Source organism: Gavia stellata, chromosome 17, assembly GCF_030936135.1.
Source record: "Gavia stellata isolate bGavSte3 chromosome 17, bGavSte3.hap2, whole genome shotgun sequence".
Classification (NCBI taxonomy): Eukaryota; Metazoa; Chordata; class Aves; order Gaviiformes; family Gaviidae; genus Gavia; species Gavia stellata.
Window position 1 is genome coordinate 12,820,631 of NC_082610.1, and position 21,656 is coordinate 12,842,286.

At 35.5% G+C, this 21,656-nt stretch overlaps 1 protein-coding gene across 1 annotated transcript in view; it reads left to right on the forward strand.

Annotated features, from left to right (window-relative positions):
* Positions 1–21,656, forward strand: part of SBF2 (SET binding factor 2) — a 273,716-nt gene that overhangs the window by 210,070 nt on the left and 41,990 nt on the right. Inside the window, exons 18-27 of the mRNA XM_059825675.1 lie at positions 3,227–3,397; positions 5,683–5,945; positions 7,224–7,396; positions 7,645–7,718; positions 8,109–8,304; positions 9,504–9,631; positions 11,889–12,064; positions 12,717–12,862; positions 16,749–16,947; positions 19,000–19,196. Of these exons, the coding sequence (XP_059681658.1) occupies positions 3,227–3,397; positions 5,683–5,945; positions 7,224–7,396; positions 7,645–7,718; positions 8,109–8,304; positions 9,504–9,631; positions 11,889–12,064; positions 12,717–12,862; positions 16,749–16,947; positions 19,000–19,196 (1,723 nt within the window). The remainder of the gene's footprint in view (positions 1–3,226; positions 3,398–5,682; positions 5,946–7,223; positions 7,397–7,644; positions 7,719–8,108; positions 8,305–9,503; positions 9,632–11,888; positions 12,065–12,716; positions 12,863–16,748; positions 16,948–18,999; positions 19,197–21,656) is intronic.

The window sequence follows — 21,656 nt, forward strand, 5'->3', positions numbered from 1 at the left end:
AAATTTGTTTTATATATGTAGTATTGCTTGATGGAAGAACACTGAACTACTGTTTTACTTAACTTGGAGAAATCCTGAGCAAATTCTTTTGAATAGAACAGTAAACATTGGAGCCCTTTTGATGTATTAGATTAGTTTCCATTCTAGTCAGCCGGGCTGACCAAGCACTCCCAGGGTAGAGAATATAGACACTGCAAGCTTCATGGAACGTTTGTATTTGTAGGCAGAGTATTTTTATTTAGTCCATGGATTTTTGACTGCATAGGAGCAACAGTGTGCTTCTTAAGGTTGGTATTCATATTGCTTTTTTACAAACAAACTAACCAAAACAAGCTGAGAATCCAAAGTGATTTTGCCCAAAATAACTGGCAGAGCTGAGCCTGGAACTACAAGTTCTGACTTTGATTCTGTGCTCTGGCCACTACTGGGTTTTGCCATTTGTTTCAACACATGCAGGTGATGAGCAGAATAATGTTTATGATCGCTTAGCTTTTTGATGGCTTTTCTTTCATCCTTTTGTAAACAAACTATTTTTACTTTGCCTGGGAGTTACTGTCAGTGCTGATCTATGTTGTTATATTTGAATATAAATCTCCATCATTTAAAAACTGCATTTTGTACATGGCTGTTCATGGTTTTAAATTATGAGCACAGGAAGAGCATCTAAAAGCCCCTCAGCTTTCTTTTCATGTTTGTCCCTGTGTGAAAATCATTTGTTTCATTTTTATTTCTGTAACACTATTACTATGGACCCAGGGTTATGAGTTTAAACTTTCTTTTCTGTTTGTGCCAAAGATCACCCTCTCTTTACCTAGTTTACACAATCACCTGATTTAGACTGAGGCATCAAAGGCAGCTGAGCAGGTTGATAGTCAAATCACTCCTTTGTGTGGCTTTCACTACACAAATTGGCATGAGTTAACTATACGAACTAGCTAGGCTTGAACAGACATTTACCTTTTTTCCCCTCTTCCCTTTTCCTTTTTCCTGACATCGTACTCCCTTTTTGCAGCTGTATTGTGACTGGGAATTACTGCCAGGGAAAAAAATAAAGAATAAACCAAAGTAAAATTCACAATAAGGCTATAGCAGTAACTATTGCTTTCAGGATGTGTTGTCCATATTTCTATTTCATGATTTACCTGTCATCCCCATTCCTTTGTAACACAAGTTTTGTGCATCTGGATTTTGAGTTAGGTGAACAATTGGGCCAGATCCATTCTGTGAGCCCTGTGTTAATTATCACAGCTGAACAAATTAAGCCATTTTAGGCTAGCTGTATACACACCTACTAACGGGGAAAGATATGAAATGTCTACAGCTCTTGAAGAACAAAGATTACTGTAAAGGAGGTAGCTTTACAGGAGAACAGAGGTAGTCCTGTATATTTTTTGTTTTAACATCTTCTCATTTTTTACAATTAAAAGACTCAATTTCATGTACAGTTAGTTGTCCTGCTAATTAACGGGCTTGACATAGTCATGAGTTAGTGGATATTTTGTATGCCTGAGATTTTTTCAAGGGATGCCCAGTGGTCAGTACAAAAATTAGTAGGACACTATTTGAGCTGTCCTGTTCTGTGATTTAACAGCTAGATCAAGCATGGGAGCCATTACTGTGCGATCAGTTATCATTTCCTGTGAGCTACCATAAACTGCATTGCAACTGAAACTTGGGAATCTGTCAAACCAGCTATCTTTTGTTTCAGTCTGTATTGAATAAACAAAGTAAAATTTAATGTAATTTGACTCTTCCACACATTTAGATTTCTTAACAGGTTACCAAGAAATTTTGATTAAGTTCTGCATGATTAAATAAAAATTATATTTCTCACTTCTTGATGGTTAATCATGAGAAGGTACTTCAGTTGGGTGAATTTTAGTAGCATGTCACATATCATTTCCTTGAACATACCATTTCAAAGGATCTTGTCTTTGATAGGGAATGAATACATGGCACATGATCAGGACTTTTAGTTCATGATGTACTTGGAAGAGCATAGTGTGGAAAACAGAGATTGAAGAATTGCAAAACCAGAAATCTGTAAACCAGACTTGAAAATTTTCAGTTGTCATCTCCTAGCCTTCCACTTGAATGCCTGAGTGCCTACTAAGGAAGCATTATATGTACTAGCTGTTGGGTACAATTGTACAATTATAAACATTAAATTGAGTAGTATTCATGCTCTACAGGAAAGTGGTTTACAACATAATCATTGAAGTAAAATTTAACTTCTAGATATAGTGCATATTTCAGGTATGGATAGTATTCTGAGTGAAAGTCTTTAAATGAGGCATCCAGTAATGCAGAAATTATCATAAGCAGGTGTTTAGATCATCTGCTTCTTTGCTATATGCAGTATACAACACAATTTTTTTTGTGGCCTTCTTTTTTTCAAAAAGTAAGAACGTATGATATAACATTTCTTTCTTCATGATTCAGGTCATTGAAATAAATTTCCTTTCATTGTATGCGGTTATCAAGAATATCAAACATCTCACTGGGAGACTAGTGCTGCCCAAATAAACAGACCCACCTGAAAAAAGTGGTGCATTCATAATGAGTAATGCTGTAACAGTTCTGGTTTTGTTTGAAACCTTATAGGGATCCAGACCGTTGTGACTTAAAAGGACATACCCAATTTAGTACTCTTTCAGGAGCTGGGTTTGGGTCATACGGTGCAGTAAATAACAACAGAGAGAACGATTTATCTAATTTTCTGCTGTTGCAACAAATGCAGCTTATTGGAAGGACTCAGTTGCCACTTACAATTATTTTAAATTTTATTACTGTAGTTCTGATTTCTAAATAAAATGAGAAATAATTTTCATCGGTTTGAATACTGATTTCTGTGTTGTAGTACTAGGTTATTAAAAATACTATATTTTGTTGGCAAGGAAAATGTTTTATATTAGAAATGTGTTCTGTACTATCATCACAGAATTCTTCCTCTCGAGTCTCATTTTTCTACTGTGAATCAAGAAAGCCATGCCTTGCACTGGCATTAGACTTGTATACAAGTTTCCTGTATGTTAATTTCTTTAATGTCACAAAACTGGAGTTAATTTCTCTTTCTTGTATTGCAGTATGAAAGACGGTATATATTGCATATTTCAGTCTGTACAACTGATTTTATATGTATGTATTTCAATACTCAAGCCATAGCCTTTAAAGGAAATGACATAATAGGACAAATTTGTCAATTTTGCACATTTTTTACTTTCAGAAATTAGCACCTGGAGTTAGTCAGTTTGCTTACACCTGTGTACAAGACCATCCTATCTGGACTAACCAACAGTTTTGGGAAACAACCTTTTATAGCAACGTGCAAAATCAAGTTCGCTCCCTCTACCTTACAGCCAAAGACAACAACCATGCAGTACAGTTGAGACAAAAGGTAGGAGAATATATTAAAGTAAATATCAAGGTAGTATTTTTATTCACATTTTAATTGCTTCCTAAGTTACAGAGAGCTAAGTTACGGTTTCTCCAATTTTATGTATTTTTTCTTTCATTTTTCCATATTAAACAGCATACAATAACACAAAAACCAAAAATTTACATTTGTCTGCAAAGCATTATAATTTGATGTTGCTCTTATGATTTTTCAAACAACCACTATTTGTATAATTTTCCACACTTTAAGGTATGTTTTTTCCTGAGAGAAGTTACTTATCATATAGCAATGTTATAAACTAATGACAGTTCTATTATATGAACAACCTAAGCGAGCAGCAGTTCTAGTGTCTAATGTTAGATTATTATCAAACCCTAGGGTGGTTTCTGTTCAATGGCACTCAGTCTTCTTTATTAAAATTGGACAGGTTTTCCAGAAACACAAATTGTCTCTCTCAGTAGGAGAAAAGTATAACTCTAATGCAAAAATGAAAGTTTAATGGGAAGCCTTGCGGCATGCTAAAATAATTTTTTTTTTTTTTTTAAGAAGGAGCACATACCCATAGTAAAGAGCCATTTGTATTCTCCTTGTATGAATATATCATTATCAACTATGTGAATGAACAGTATATGCTACCCAAAGTCATACAGCATTGTAAAGAGAGGAAGTGAAATAGACAGAGATATTCCCAGAAATGTAGTCAGAATGAAGAACTGAAAAGGCATGACAGACATATCAGGGATAAAGAGAAAAGGATTGTGGGACTGTGTATGGTGACCCCCTTCCAATCTAACACTGTAAAGAAAAATGTGAAAAATAGTAGAACTTTCAAGGAAGGACCTACTTTAACCCTCACATGTGTTTATATGGAAAATTAGCTCAACTTTAACTTAGTATGGAAAAAAACATTTACAAGATACATAGTACGTAGTCCTTTAATAATTTAATGTCAGGTGTTAGGTCACTAATACCAACTGCCAGATTCCTTTATTCTAATTTCCTTGGGCTGTAATATTTGACTATGTGCCATCTACCTAGTTTGCTTCAAGCAAATGCTAGAACTGGACTCCAACATGTAAAAATACGAACGTTTCAGCTGGTCTGGAAACTATTTATATAAAAGCTTGCCTCACATGAACATCCTAGGAATTTGGAGGATATCACCTGCATCAAGCAATGAGCTGCATGTTATTTCTCAATCTGATTTATGTTTGTTCTTATGTGAGCTAAGTGGATAAGCTAAGGAGAGCAGCTATATTCTGCCTGGTGGAAAAGGACCTGGGGGTGTTGACTGACAGCCCGCTGAATATGAGCCAGCAGTGTGCCCAGGTGGCCAAGAAGGCCAATAGCATCCTGGCCTATATCAGAAACAGTGTGGCCAGCAGGACTAGGGAAGTGATTGTCCCACTGTACTCGGCACTGATGAGGCCGCACCTGGAATACTGTGTTCGGTTTTGGGCCCCTCACTACAAGAAGTACATTGAGGTGCTGGAGCGTGTCCAGAGAAGGGCGACGAAGCTGATGAAGGGTCTGGAGCACAAGCCTTATGAGGAGCAGTTGAGAGAACTGGGGTTGTTCAATCTGGAGAAGAGGAGGCTGAGGGGAGATCTTACTGCCCTCTACAACTACCTGAAAGGAGGTTGTAGCGAGGTGGGTGCTGGTCTCTTCTCCCAAGTGACAACTGATAGGACAAGAGGAAGTGGCCTCAAGTTGCACCAGGGGAGGTTTAGATTGGGTATTAGGAAAAACTTCTTCACTGAAAGGGTTGTCAGACACTGGAGCAGGCTGCCCAGGGAGGTGGTTGAGTCACCATCCCTGGAGGTATTTAAAAGACGTGTGGATGAGGCGCTCAGGGACGTGGTTTAGTGGTGGACTTGGCAGTGCTAGGTTTAAGGTTGGACTTGATGATCTTAAAGGTCTTTTCCAACTTAAATGATTCTATGATTCGATGATTAAAATCAGTAAACCACTCTGAAGAAACATGGAAGGTCGTGTAGCATGAAAAAGATCTAGAAAGAAATTATGTTATTTAGGTCTGTTCACATTGGTCTACTTGCGTATTTCAGTAAACTGCCTTCAAAGCTCAGTTACTATAATCATAACTCTCCTTAAACCCTATTGAGAGTAGTTATTTGCTTTTTCTTTTTAAATTAATGTATAATTTAAATAACTGAAGACGTCTACTAAACAATTTAATAAATAAAGTTTTGACTAAACACTGTTTTTTAAGTTATAGCTGTATTATTTCTTCTATGTCTTTATATTTCTTTCTATATGTCTTCTAGGAGAAAAATTCTGTAGGTCCAGACCAGGATAAGACAGCAATGGACCTGGCTGCTGAGCAGTTGCGCTTATGGCCAACTCTCAATAAACAAATGCAGCAGGAACTAGTCCAGAATGAGGAAAGTACAGTTTTCAGTCAGGCAATTCATTTTGCTAACCTCATGGTCTACCTGCTAGTACCACTGGATACAAGTAAGAACAAGTTATTGAGAACATCGGCTACTGGTGACTGGGAGAGTGGAAGCAACAGTATTGTCACAAACAGGTGGGTGCACAAGTTCAGTGATAATCAGTCAGGATGGGCCACAGTTTTCAAAAGCTTCTTAGTTTTCAGGACTTATTCTAAGTACCAGATTATTTCAGTATCTTCTCTTCAAATTCATTAATTAAGGAGAGCAGAAGTCTAACATGATTCCTCTTAAATAACAGAAGTTAATCTGGAGTAATTTACCACCATTTAAAGTAACATAAAAATTTTATTGTTGCAGTAAGAATTTTTAACCCAGTAATGGAAATGTTGAAGACAAACGTTAGGGTATGATAAGAAAGCACCAACCCCAAAAGTACTCCGTTTGTTTTTATATAACTTGAAATAAACAACGTATGAACCTAAAATCAAGAAAGCATTTGTATAACATCCATAAAATCGCAATTTCTGTGCAACAGCTTCAAGGAAGAAAGGCACTGAGGTCACAAAAAGGAACATGGCTAAACCACTGTGGCAAAGGTTAGATTACTACGGAGGCAGGGGAGTATAATGCCAGTTACATTCCCCAGCATGCAAATCCAGGACATTTCGTAACAAGCCTTCCTCCCTCTCTATTTATTGTCTTCATTATCACCTATGATCCATCAGAATTCCCACCTGATAAAGTTGTAGAACGCTATGTGAGAACACTGACATCAAGTAAAAGATAGGCAGGCTATCAGTATCAAACTCCCCATGGCTACTCATTTCTGCTGACTGAACACCTCTAAACTCAGGCATTAGGACATGCTCAGTAGACAGATTGTGGTATATGTTGCAATGTATGAATCTGGCCCTTAATACTATTATGGCAGGCATTTTTAGACATTCAAAATACATCTCCCACTGACTGGCTTGCATTTTCTCTCTGATGCACAAAAAACTTTTCTTAGAGTCTTTTTAGCTTTTGAATGCTTTGCTCTGCAACTGAAATATTCATTTAATGTATCTTTCTCTATGTAACTGGATATTTGTTTACTGTGGGTTGCAAATAATGTACTTGACTCTATGAAGAGAAGATATAGAGCTCACTTCCAGGCAGCTTTTTTTCTCTTGTGGGCCTGTCTGCACTGGTCTCATGGAGGAAGAGTTCTCCTGTGTCATCATCCGTGCAGTCCTGACAGTTAACGACAGTGAAGATAGGATGTAATTGTGGTACCACCATATGCTTTTAGCAAGGTTTATGTATTGTAACTAGAGAAAAACCCCACAGCTTTTCTGTGTCTGGCCAGGTATCATATGTGCATCACCAGCTGAATTTTTCACACTTGAAATTTCTTTTATTTATGTCTATAGTATTGCAGGCAGTGTTGCAGAGAGTTACGACACTGAAAGTGGATTTGAGGACTCTGAGAACAATGATGTTGCAAATGCAGTTGTACGCTTCATCACCAGATTTATTGACAAGGTTTGCACAGAAAGCGGAGTTACACAGGATCACATCAAGGGTCTTCATTGCATGATACCAGGTAAGAATTGTGACAAAAAAGTGGTTTGTAGTCTTTCATTTTTCTTTTTTTCTAGTGCGAGAAATGCACATTTTAGTTTCAGTTACTTTCAGTTAGAAGGTTAGTAGACTATAATTGCTGTTGAATTTCAAATAATTATTCCCTTGATGTTTAAATTTGAGAATTTCAGAGTATCAGAGTTTTAATTAGATTGCAATTTTCTCATTCAAATTATGTGAGACTTCATTTATGGTATTACTGCTTTCCAGGCATTGTAGCAATGCACATAGAGACCCTGGAGGCTGTCCATCGTGAGAGTAGGCGGCTTCCACCAATACAGAAGGCAAGTATTATGAAACATATTTGTATTCTTTACAAGTATTAGAATCATGCAATTTAGTCATCTTTTCCCCCCCTTCATAATGTTAGGAGGAAACATCAAAACATTAAAAGAAAAATTCCACTAGTGATAAATAAAGTGTTTGGCTTTGGTCTCATGAAATATGAACTTATGAAACTAGTAGAGCCAAACTTCTGACGATAAACAAGCTGTTGCATGCCCACTGTTTTTTGAGACCCATTTCTCTTAGTTGAGTCCAAACTCCATCTCCCTGCTTTGGACTCAGTCTCATAACAATTTTGTTTTGAAGCTTTTAAAGCCAAATATTATAACTAGACTGAGGTATAACACTGGTATTGCCATTACACTTACACTTTAATTTATTTGCATCAGCCCAAAATTCTACGACCAACTTTACTGCCAGGAGAAGAATTTGTTTGTGAAGGTCTCCGTGTACTACTGGATCCTGATGGCAGAGAGGAAGCTACAGGAGGACTGCTTGGAGGTCCTCACATCCTCCCTGCTGAAGGAGCTTTGTTCCTTACCACTTACAGAATTATATTTAAAGGCACTCCTCATGATCAACTGGGTAAGAAAAATGAAACAGTAATAATTGTGGTCCTTCAGACAGGCAGGACTTGGAGTTAGGCCTATCCACCTATTCAAGCATCAACATCAAAATGTATAAACCTCACAGTATAATTTTTCATGTTTATCGGAAAAGAATAATCTCTTAATACAGGTTTTTATCACTAGATATTATAATGATTGGTTTTGATTTTGCATTTAACTAGACTTATTTCTTCAGATGAGGCATTAGATGCTAAATGTGTGTTTATTCCTGTGTATTGGTAGATATTTAGAGTGCTGTCTTCATTAATTTATGTACTATAAAATCATGATATGTACTTGTCTTAGAGGAAACTTCAGTAGACTGTCACATGGTATTATGGGCTTTTACGGACTACCTAAAGTTGGAGACAGAAAATAAGGACATTCCTGACTATACCTTAGTAATTTCCATAGACTTCCAAATGGACAAAATGCTTAGTATCTCTATATCTCAGTTCCATCTGTAAAGTTGGTCTAATAATGCTGCTTTACAGAGCAACATTTCTAAGCTTCTTCATCAGTAAGGGAGAACATATATACTGTGTGAGATCTGCAGCTTCTGCTACCCCTAGCTTTTCATTAAACATTTTTTTTCAGCCACAGGGAGTGTGTTAAATGAAAAAATATTCATGAGTTAGTATTCTCCTTAAAATGATTATTAATCAATTCAGTATTCTTTTTCATATGTAATGGAAATAGCTCTTCTGAATGATAAATTTTCATATTTTGACATCTGCCATTTCTAAGCAGATTGTCATTCAGAAGTATAAATGTATTGTGGAAAGTTCATGGTCATATGTAAAGATATCAGTGTATATCACTCCTTGTTTATAAGTTGTATAATGCAATATGAAATTTGAATAAGCTTGAAACTGTTTCTTCACCCCCTACCAACCTAGATTTTGGGGGTATATTTCCATCGTGTAGAAAGACTCAGAAGGAAGGAGAATATTTTTCTAATCGTCCCAGCTGAAATTAAGCAGAAATTCAGATGACAAATACTACTTTAGGAATTTAGCAACTTTTCAGGTATTTTGCCTGAAATTAATTCTGTACCATTATTTTTGTGTTGCTTTGTACTTACTCATTCCTATCCATTCAAAGTACAATGTGACCAAACCAGATCTAATTCTGTGATCTAACAAGTATCTGTAAATACAATTTTGTGGTCCTCAGTTGGAGAGCAGACAGTGATCCGGAGCTTTCCTATTGCATCTGTTACAAAGGAGAAGAAGATCACTATACAGAACCAGCTGCAGCAGAGTATGCAGGAAGGACTGCAGATCACTTCAGCTACCTTTCAGGTAAAAGGAAGTTTTATTAAAGTTTATGTGACAGCACAGCTCAAAATACTTACGAGCAGCACTTTGTGAAGAGTTCAGTTTTCTGCCCTCTAAAGTCAATTGAGAATGCAGTCCTCTCATAGAAACCCTTGTGTTTCTAGGCCCAGTTGGTATTTACAGAGGGTTACCATTTTCATATTTGATTTCTTTCACTCCTTCCCTCACCTTTCTATTTTGGATCCAGTAAAGGGCTATTTTGGGTCCAAAACCTCTTATTGGGAGCAAGTGGAGGCCTAGGCAGGCCAGTGGAAACATGCTTTCTCTCTCCTCCAGCTACCTGGAATTAATATGGATAAGCTGTAAATATCGGTTTCTTCTCAAGACTTATCACTTTACCAGCTTTCTGTAAAAATCCATGGCAGAAAGTCATGGTACATCTCACATGGAGGCTGCTCTTCCAGGAATCTTTAGGGTAGCCACCATTGGCCAGAACCAATGAGCCTCCGTATGACTTGCGCAGATCCTGGTAATTTCCTGTCTGTAGGATCCTCCTCAGTGTGTTCAGAAGTATGTACTGCAGGGCGATTGACAGAGAGGCACTTCTAAGAATTAGAAATCATGAAGTCTCTGAAGCCTTCCCTAAATGTTTCTTCTTGGTGGTGATCTTAACTGTGGTCAAACCATAAGAGATGGAAAGTTGAAGGCAAAGAATTTTACATCATGGACTGAAAGTAGACTGCAGTACTTCAGATATGAAATATTTTGTTGGGTTGGCTGACTGCAGAAGTATATTTTCATTGAGAACAATAACTCTTAACATTTCAAAACATAATAAAATAGATCATGAGCATTTTACTAGTTCCTTACAATAATGGACGTTATTTAGCTAATCATCCTTCAATATCCTATTCAAAAGCATAAGATAAGGAATACAAGTGAGTAAAACAACCGAAAGAAAGTTGTTCTTGTGAACTTTTGAGAGGACTTCATGAGGACTTTTATTTTCCAGAAATCTTTTTACCAGAATAGTTAGCATGCTTCAAGGATGTGCTAAATACAGACACAGCTCAGTGTTTTTAGTGCTGGATTCTGGTCAAACATCATCGTTGCTTTTGTTTAGCATAGTTTTGTACTAGGTTATGAGAACAATAACAATCAGTAAACAGTTTACTTTCTGTTCCCTTTGTAACAGCTAGAGGTCAATACAGAATGAAATAGCCCCTCCTCTTTGTTTATTAATTATGACTTTCAGAAGGTTTTGGCTGCAGTTACGTTATTTAATGTCTTTAAAACTTTGTATCAGTGTAGCCCCTAAAGATTCAAGAGCTCCTTTCAAGGAGGTCGTAGAACAACAGAGTTGTTAGTCATTTGGAAAGTATTTACAAAACAAGTGAAATTAAAAAGGCAATGATGAAATCCACCTTGTAGTTGGCAAACAAAAGATATTCAAAAGGTGTATAGGTATGTGCTCAGAAATAAAGCTGTAGGATTTTCTTTTTTTTTTTTTTTTTTTGCTTTTTCCACATTCTTAAAGTTCTTTTGGGCCCTTTTGCGGATTCCCTGTTTTCTTTCTTCTGCCTCTTTACCCCCCGTTCCCAAATTGCTGTCTTTTTGGCTGCAGATGATGGGGTGGGATCTTTTTTTTTCCCCAAAAAACCTTTCAAAAAGCATTTTTAGTGGGGTGGATGGATCAGTTTTGAATAGCACAAGTGTAGTTCCTTTTTAAGGATCAGATTTCACTATTACATTTTTATTATTAGCAGTTTTCTATACTTTGCAAGGTGAGGCAAAAATTGGAATAGCTAAGTAATGTAAGTATAATGGTTGTGACATATAAATGCTGAAATTGTTAGTTTGATGAAAGGCTCTGAACTGCATTACCAACCTCAGTTCCTAGTATATGGGCAGAGCTGGCAGAATATTTCCAAGCTAAGCTGTCCCATGTGACTAGTATTTGAACTGTTGTAGACATCTTAGTGCCAGCACTACTACTTGGATTTACCAAAATATTTTTTGTTTGATCTTATGAGAATTCCAGATGCTTCTTAGTGAAAATACCTTAGTATTAGGACATAAATATAAAAATTAAATAAAAAATAAATAAGCTGTGTAATGTCCCTCGAAGTCAGTAAGATATGTGTACATATGTTTGTATTTTCCGGTGGATATAGCACTGCATAATTATGGGAATTTTGCTGATATATTTTACGTTCTTTTTATTTCTTTAATTCTAGAATCTTTTTTTCAGTTTCTAACATGTCATGTCTTTAATATGCAGTTAATTAAAGTAGCATTTGATGAAGAAGTAAGTCCTGAAGTGGTGGAAATATTTAAGAAACAGTTAATGAAGTTCCGTTATCCTCAGTCTATCTTCAGCACTTTTGCATTTGCAGCTGGGCAAACAGCACCGCAGATAATTTTACCAAAACAAAAAGAAAAGAACACTTCATTCCGGTATAGTCATCCTTCTTCTTTTATTACTGATGTTCTTGTTGAGTGTTAGTCAAATACATTGAACAATCGGACAGCTTTGCAGAAATGCAGGTCATTCAAGCAGTTATCAGGAAAGTCAAAATAACTGATTGCTATTCTGCATCTTTTTTATGTTTACTGAATAAAAGGTAGATTAGTATGATACACATGTTGATTTGGTATAGAATTACATTATTTATTCAAATTTCTGGCTGCAGTAAATTTGAACAAGCATCTCATTACATTTGAAACACATGCAATGTAGGTAGCATCTTCAGCTATGCAAACTATGCCAACATAAAAACCAGATTTCTGGTGTATTACTTCATATATGTCAACTTTGTAGATTTATCACATTGCTAGCAAAATACAAATACTTCAAGAAATATGATGGCTGCTTATTCATTACCATTAGACATAACAGACACAAATTTGTCTCAAAATAATAAAATTGGTGTTTAAAAATTAATATAGGAAGTAATTTTTCTGGAGGTCATAATTCTTGTCATTATTAAATGAAAAATTATGAAATACGTTTTATTTGGGTAAGTGGGTTCACCATAAAAATCTGTACATACTATTGGGCAGAATCATACACATCATTCTAAATATTTTCATTGCTATGGATTTATAGTACCTTCTCAAAAAGCATTGTGAAAGGAGCAAAACGTGCTGGGAAGATGACAATTGGACGTCAGTATTTATTAAAGAAGAAGACAGGCACAATAGTAGAAGAAAGAGGGAATCGCCCAGGCTGGAATGAAGATGATGATATCTCTGGTAATAGTAAAACATTTTTTTTTCCATGTTGGTTGATAAGTCTATCCTATTATGCTTCCATTCCACTATATTGAATAAGAAATGTCTTCAAGAAATTGCAGAGCCTTCCTAGACAGAAAAGAGAAAGGTTTCAAATATGTACATTTAGTAAGGGTTTTCTTCTGTAATGACAAGACAAAAGAGGAAGTTGACTAGCAAAAAGCTAGGTTATTATTTTTTAATTATCAAAATATTTGTATATAGTGTCTTTTTATCATTTTTTACATAATAATAGTGTAGATGGAACAGCACAGAAGCATGCTGTAGCTTCCATTTATCTTTAGACATCCTGACATCTGCAATTAGTCTATGATGAGAAAGCAGTAACTGGTGAGATTCAAGAAAGAGCAAATACTATGGGAGACTTCTGCAGATGTGGAAGTGACAAATGATTTCTGAAAGCAGCAGAAGTCATTACTGTTGAAAATACCATTTTTCCAAATTTTGCTTGAAAGGATTTGGGGACAGAAGGTAGAAAGTGATTTGGGCACTTTGTATAGTTTGTGTGATGGTGTGGAGTTTGACTTTCTTCCAAATACTTCTTTTCCTACCATGTGCTGCTGTCAGTATATCCTTATCTGGACCAGTGCTAATTTATAATAAACCACTAGAGGGAACCAGATTCTCCTGTACATAAACAGGTATTGTTTTGTCATACCATTCTTTCTTTTTTTAAAAAAAAAAAAAGCATTTCAGATAATGAAGTGTTTATCAAACACTAATAATTTCTTCAAAACATCAAACAAGTCAAATTTTCCTTTTGAGTATTTGGTCAGTGAGCAAGGCAACTTATGTGACTTATGAGCAGATATATAAAAGTTGTCTGAAGCAGGACTGTGTTACTGCACTATCTCTGCTCTCTGAAATGGAAGAAAGCCATTCCAGGAAAGCTAAAAAATACCGATTCTCTTTTCATTCCAGATAAAAGTGGTGGAAAAAAGGCAAAAAGAAAGGATTACAAAATACAGAATGTCTTTACAATGCTGAAAAATTACATTCTTAATTGAATTTCCAGCATGTTCCTTAAGTGTTGAGTTAGTATGCGTTCTGATGTTGCAGATTCTTTGGGTCAGAAGCAGTTCTGCAGGCTGTACCTGTGTGATTTTTGGGTGGTGTTTTTTTTTATTGTCCTTCACTCAGAGACACCAAACACAATCATATCTGTGTATTCATGCTTCTTTTGATGACGAAGAAAATTTAAGAGTTTTGCATTGCTGATGTACAAAATATCTACATTCTTCCATGAACACAGATGTTATATAAGCATTAGTTATAGTCACTTTTTTCCTTCCATAACAAAAATGTAAAAATACAAATTGTGAGGCTTCCTACCTGCTGCTTTCCAGATGTTTTGACTGGGAATGTGTAAGGTGATCAAAGTCTGACAGTTTGCTTTTCTCTCCATGCTGCATTGACACCTCAGGTAAAGTCAGCTGACAACAGTAGTAACTCTTTGCTTCAGACAGAGTACAAACAGACATAGGAAATTTGCTATTTAATCACTGCAATTTCTTTTATATTGACTGCTGTGAATTACTTTTTGTTTGCAAGTCTCAAAAACTGAAGTATAGGAAACTATGCAGCTACCAACAATGAAGCAAACGGGAACTATCTGCAGCAGGTGATTCATTGTCTTAAAAAAGAAATGTTAAAGATAGGGTTGGAAGGAACTTCAAAAGATCATCTACTCCATCTCTGTGCCCCAAGGCAAGATCAACATACTTAATCTGTTCCTCATAGATGTTTACCTAACTTTTTCCTAGAAGCTTTCAATGATGAAGTTTCCACAACTCTAGGCAATTTGTACTAACGCTTTAACCATCCTTAAGGCTGGAGAAAAACAAGCAACTTTCTGATATTCGGGCCTAAGCATTTCCTCGCCACAATTTAAAGCCTTCATTTTTTATTCTGCCACCATATACATACAGAAGAGGTGATTCCCTTCATTCTGATTGCAGTGCGTAATGTATATATGGACTATTGTAATATTTCTCTTCTCTGTTCTTTTCTGGATATTAAATATCTGCAGTTCTTTCAGTTCTTTGTTTATTAGTCTTGATAGACATCTGATCATCATCTTGCTCTTTTCTCAGTCCTCTTTAGCTGGTCCACATGTAACTTGCAATGTGATTTCCAAAACTGGGCACAGTACTCTAGTTATTAATTGTTGCTAAAGAACACCTAATTTCCCTCCAATTCCTCACCGTTTTTTATTTTCAGAGTTTAGTCTCTCATCACTACTAAATTCTGTTTCCTATAGGTGATCATACTGGTGTGTTCCATTAAATAGGAGACTGTAAAACCCACTTTTACAGTCATATCTCAGGAACAGTGTAATAGAGGGATTATTCCTCTTCTTTTCAAAATAAAATTTTAAAAAATCCATTTTAAATTTGAGACAGCAACATCTTCATCTCCCTTTTCAGGTTAAGGGCACTGATATGAGCTCTTATAATGTCTAGCTTTTTAAGCACAGGAAAATATTTTGCAAATTCTGATCACCAATATACCTTTCTCACGCTTTCATGAGAGAAAACTGCATTTAGAAAAAAATATTTCAAAATATGCACCATCATCTTACCTGAGTCAGTTTATAGCTTTCCATTCAAAACTGTTAAATACCAAGTTTCTGTATGCCCAAAAATAAAATTATTTCTAAAACTAATTTAATTTGTTTCTTGGTAGTGCAATTCATACTTGTAAATGTTTTGTAACTTCTTTCTTACCATGACAAATATGAAGACACAAAAAAACCATGAGATATCCACAGCGTTAAACTCTTTAGGTCAACTAGAGAATTGTTGGTTTTGTTTGATGAGCTGCAGGGACAGTAAAATTACTCATTTAGCTTTTATGCTAAGATGCACCAAAAAAATAGTATATGGGTTCTGTTCCTGTAAATTCTGAATGTTGTCTACTGCCAGTAAAATTTTAACTGTATCATAATTTTTATTTTTTAAAATAATTTTAATTTCCAGTTTTATAAAGTCCTGTTTTAAATTTAAATCCTTATATACTTTTCAGTGCCTCATTCATGAAGAAATACTTCCCTTCATATGCACGTATTTTAATGCTTGAGGTGGTAGCAAGTAACTGATACATGCTGTGAACAGTTAAATCTGCTTTCAGAAGTATTTGGAAATAGTTGGAAGTGTACAAAACTTGCCTGTTATTGACAAAGACCTTGCTTGACTTGAATTTCAGTGTAGTTTGAACTTGTGACATGGTTTTTATCTGTCATGGTTGAAGTTTTTTCTGCTTTGTAAAGTGCAGCTGAAGAAGGCTACTTTGACATTGACGCTGAGGCATTAAGAAACCAGTAGTCATCTGTTGTGAAATTATGACACAGAAACATTTTTTGATTTGAACCAAGCCTTAAAAAGACTATTACGTCTTTCAAAGATAGTTTAAAAGAATTGCGAGGTCCATTTTATCTTGGATGTTTAATGAATTTATGTGCACATTTTTCATTATTCTGTTGTGTGTACATCTTTGTATAGCAGTTGTGAGTTTAACAGGTTTTCATAAATTGTTGAAAGGAAGATTATTTGCGTTTGGTTCAGTTCAAATGAATATGATGTAACTTTTTCCAGGATTTTAGCAAGAGAGTTGTCAGCTGTACCAACCACAAGTGCAGTAGGTGACTGTGCGATATATTCAGGTTTCCTCACTAAAATATTATTTTAATCCTTATAATTTCTCTAAACTGTGGTTTGTATGTATCAATTCTTGTCATTCTTCACTGACAATAAGACAAACTAATATTTTGTTCAGAAGAAAATAGCATCATTTTCCATATAACTGCTGGCGTCTCCAATAGTAAACTCTTAAAGGTTTTTAACTTTAGTTTCAGATGACAGCGACCTGCACACAAGTGGTACCCTAAAAGCGTCAGAAAAATCAACAATGGAGCAATTAGTAGAAAGAGCCTGTTTCAGGGACTATCAACGTTTGGGACTAGGGACCATCAGTAGTAACTCTTCTCGCTCAAAAACAGAATACTTAAGAATAACTGCACTGAACAGAATGTATTCACTTTGCAGGAGGTGAGTTTACCGATTCAGTCAAGTAATTGAAAGTAAAGATGACATAACACACATACTGCATGATGTATCCATTTAAGCAACTTATTCTGAGAAAATTTTTGTCTGCAGTAGGAGTGTTCACCACTGACCTTGAAGCTATTTGTATTCCACTCAGGGATTTGTCTTCTGGTGGCTGCATATGTATTCATCAGATTTGGAAGGACTGCCAGCAACGGTAGCTGGAAGTGAGCTTTCAGAACTGCCCCAGAAGCTCTGTCAGACAATAGAGGTCTTCCTTCCTAGGTTCTTTCTACAGCCCATGGAAAGAGAGTGCCCCTGGGGCTTTTGGAGGAGACTAACCTAGATACTCTGAATTGCCTTTTGAAGGAGTTTTTCTCTTGACTTTCTACACTGATATGTAAATAGCCTAAATCATTAGGCTATTTTTCAGCTTTCTGACTTAGCCAATAAAATTAGCTGGTAGAACTCACCCTCTCGGTGTGGTTTCTATAACTTGCTGTGTTGGAACTGGAAATTATTTATGTAATATATTTGCATAAAAAATCTATTCTGTTCCTAACTAAAATAGCAAGCCTCAGAAACAATTATACGTAACTATTTTCTTCAAATTGAAAATATGTTTTAAAATTGAATTCATGAAGTTGTATACACTACTTGAAAAGTTTGTTATGTGCTGAAAGTCACGTGCTGTGTTTTAACACATGAATGTTACTAACTCCTTTTTTGTTGTGAAAGCTGGTGTAGTTTACTACCACTATGCACAAAAACTTTTAATACGAAAGCATATCTGCATGATATCAGAAGAGCATTTGGATTCTGTAAAGCCAGTTTTGGCTAGCCATTGCTTTCATTATGGATAATGAAATCTCCAGTTCTTCATGGAAGAAGGGCACACAAGAAAAATATTAGATCCTTTCTTGTTTTCTGACTTATCTAGAGTAACAGACTAATAACTGGTTTTCTTCAATTACCCTTGAGTACAATGTAGATGAAGGCATTACATACGTACATTTCCATCATGCTTTGAACATGACGCAGACAACTCTTTCCTCCCCTAAAACCACCAGTTTTTAATGTCCTGTAGGATTTTTTTGAAAAGATAATTAATATCTGAGTGGATTACAAATCTCAGGTTATCAATACTTATCTAATGCCATATTAGTTCAGTTACTGTGTTTTAGGAAGTAGACCGTAAATATTGTGTATGTTGATTTTGTATGGGGGCAGTTAAAGAAATGTCAGAGAACTGAATTTACAGGAACAGTGTGTATCGTAGAGGAATAAAGATATTTAGTAAGCACTAACTTTTCCCTGCTCCTTGTCTTAGTTTCTTCTTAACATATGAAATTGGAACTTAAATTGAATATTTTTTGGAGGAGATAGAAAATAATCTTTCATACTGCTTGAATCCTTCTTTCACTAACTTGAACACAACTACCATCTTGATGGGTTTTCTATTTTTAAAGGTATTGTATCAGGGAATTTCCTAATCTCTCAGTATATTGTAGTGTTTTAAAAAGTACACAAAAATGCGGTTTCAAATACACTGTTCCAAGGAATCTGACTGTAAAATTTAAATGCATTTTGACATAAACCAAAACCTGTTGATTTAGTTGTGATACTTTAGGCAGTTCTCATATTTCATATACAAGTGTCAAAACAAAACTACGGCATCATTTGCATGCCTCAAAATTCTCTTTCTGTCATGCTCAAAAATATGGCTTCATTATAGTGACAGATAAGAGATATTCTAAGAAGAAAAATACTAGCAGATAAAATATAACTTTAAATGGAAAGAGACTAGTAGTGATAGTCTTACAAATTTTTCATAATTAAAATTGGTTTTAAAATGCGGTTTTCTTTACAAAGTAATGTATTTGCTAAGATTGGACTAAAAATGAGAGTTACTAAATAAAAAATAATTCTAACAGTTGAGGTGTATTTTCATTAAGATGTATATTCAACTTCTAATTTTAGGAATCTTTTTGCATTGTTTAAAATTTTGAAAGCCATTTTAATTGTTCGATTTTTTTCACCTTTTTGTCAATACAGTTATCCTGGGCTTCTGGTAGTACCTCAGTCTGTTCAAGACAGCAGTCTGCAGAGAGTTGCTCGCTGTTACCGTCACAATCGCCTACCAGTTGTCTGTTGGAAGAACTCTAAAAACAGTACTCTTCTACTTAGATCTGGGGGCTTTCATGGAAAAGGTGTTGTTGGCCTCTTCAAATCCCAAAACACACATACTACAGGTGAGCTGATACAGCTAGGCTTTCTGTAGAAGTAATTTTATGTAGAAATACTTATTTTTCTAGAGGAAATCAGTGATAGAATTGTATCAAAAGTCTCAGGATATGAATGGTTATCTGATACTATATTAGTTCAGTTTAATTACTGTGTGTCAAGAAGTAGATCCTGAATGGTATGAAAGTGGTTCAAAAACTGTCAATGCGTAATTTGAATGGAGATTATATACGTACCAAAATTCTTCAGTAAAAGTAGGTATCTGCCAAATGTAATGCAACCTTCCCCTGTTTCCCTTAAATTATCTTTTTCCTTTGCGCTGGTTTATGTAATGAGTCTGTGTTGTCCCTTTTAATAGAAGTTTATATAAAATATTATAGAGTACTGCAAGGAAAATTAAAAATATTTATAGGATATTTATTTTATTTATAATGACGTTGAAGCTTGGTGAAACAAAACTGAAGAAACTGATGAATGAAGATAGTTATACACAGGTGCATGTATTTGCCTCAGTAGGAGTTGTGTACAATGAAGGGAAGTCTATACTGAAAAACGCATTGTGATGCGAACGGAGAAGACAAAGATAATCTTAAGTTTAATTCAATTTGACAGATGCATACCTTCCTAAGCAGAGATTTCATAGGAGTAGATTTTTATTAGGCGGTTCTGGATTGATACACAGAAACAAAGAGGACCTGCTGGAACTTAATGAACATTTTTGTGATTTCCTGTTACATCATGTGTTAATAAGCAAGTTTTCAAAGCATAGTTGAGATCAATATGTTATATAAGAAGCACAGAATATATTCTTTAGAGAAATTATGCACAGTACTGAATTGCGGTATGGAACCAAACTACATATGCAACAGAATTGTACTTTTCTAACGTCTGTCCACAAAGGATTATTAACAGATGTTTGAATATGAGAAGGAAAGTATACAGGTCTTTGCAAAAGTTCCTTCGAAACATGAAAGTTGGTTTCTGAATTTCACTTCGGCCTGTCTGGGATTATGTTTTTTTGCAGAGCATTGTAGTTCTAAATATGACATTCAACACCTGAATTAGCAAGTATTGGTCAACTGCCATGTAGGAAGTCTATTTATGTTTCTTGTATGTAGTAACACTATTCAAGAGAACAGTTAGCTTGATACAGGCTGGATTATTAACTATATTAGGACCTGTTGTAAGATAAAGATGGAGCAACCTGCAACCAGGCATACAGAGCACATACTAGCAGCTGAGGCAATCTTGTTGCATTACTAAGCAATGCATTTCCTTCCTGGGATTTATAAAATTGCTACCAGGATCTCCAACCCCATCTTTTGTTTAAATCCATGCTGTTGTGATAGCCTTCATGTATACAGCACTTAAAAGATCATTCATTTTATAGAACACCCTGTTCACCTGTGCAGGTAGGGGGTTCATGCTTTGAGTCATCAGTAGTCTTTCATTCCTTTATACTGCTGTTAAACACTGTGTAATGGGATTGGTGGTAAGGATGAAGAGCAAGTTTTCCATCTATAATCTTTCACAACGATATTATTGCCCTCAATCTTGAATTCAGATATCTGCCCAGTTCAATAACAGTCAAGCTTTTCGTCTCCTGAGTCTCTTTTCTAAAACACACACAATACTCTTCACAAAATAAAACTTTGTAAGTGCAAGTGGTGAGGACATTATCCTTTCATTTAGACATTTCATTTCCTTTCATTTAACTAAATTGTCAAGACCTAAATTGACTTTTTCTGGCATTAATTCAAGGAGTAGGAGACCCAGAGATCATTCAAATGGATTTCAGGATGTGTAAACCCTGCTTAAGAGCTGAAGAGAAAATAATGTTTTTCTTCAGGCTTGTTCCACTTTGTCAGACAGAAACAGCATGATGTTTCCTGCATGTAAATTTTCTAATGACTTCCTAATTGTACTTCCAATTCAGACACTAATTTTAATAGGGCTATTTAGATACTAATTTTAACAGGGCTATCTTGAAATTGCTTTTGCCACCTCCAGCTAATTAGGTTACTGTCTATTAGTCTCCAGCACAGAATCTGATAGGATCATCTGGAGAAAACTATTTATAAGTTACCATTTTAGTTCATCAAAATGTGCTAATTCAAATTCTTTGACTCTGTCTCTTTATCTCTTATTCCAAATCTTCACTCTTGTGGTCAAGACACCAAATCCTGGTTTAAGCAGCTATGACATTTTTGTCCTATAGCAAGTCCAGAGATGGCTGCAATAAACTTGAATTCAAAAACTTTTGTTTGGCATTTGAACAAATCTGACTCTTTGAGACTGGACACTTCTTTGTCATCATAGTATGGCCCAGGACCCTTCCTTTAAGTGCTTGTACCTGGACACAAATGGGTAGAGTTTTTCTGATTAAGATTAATTTTTTAGATTTTTCTTATTTTTGAGGGTTTTTGCCTTGGTTCTGTGTTTTGTTATTGGTTTCTTAACTTTTTTAA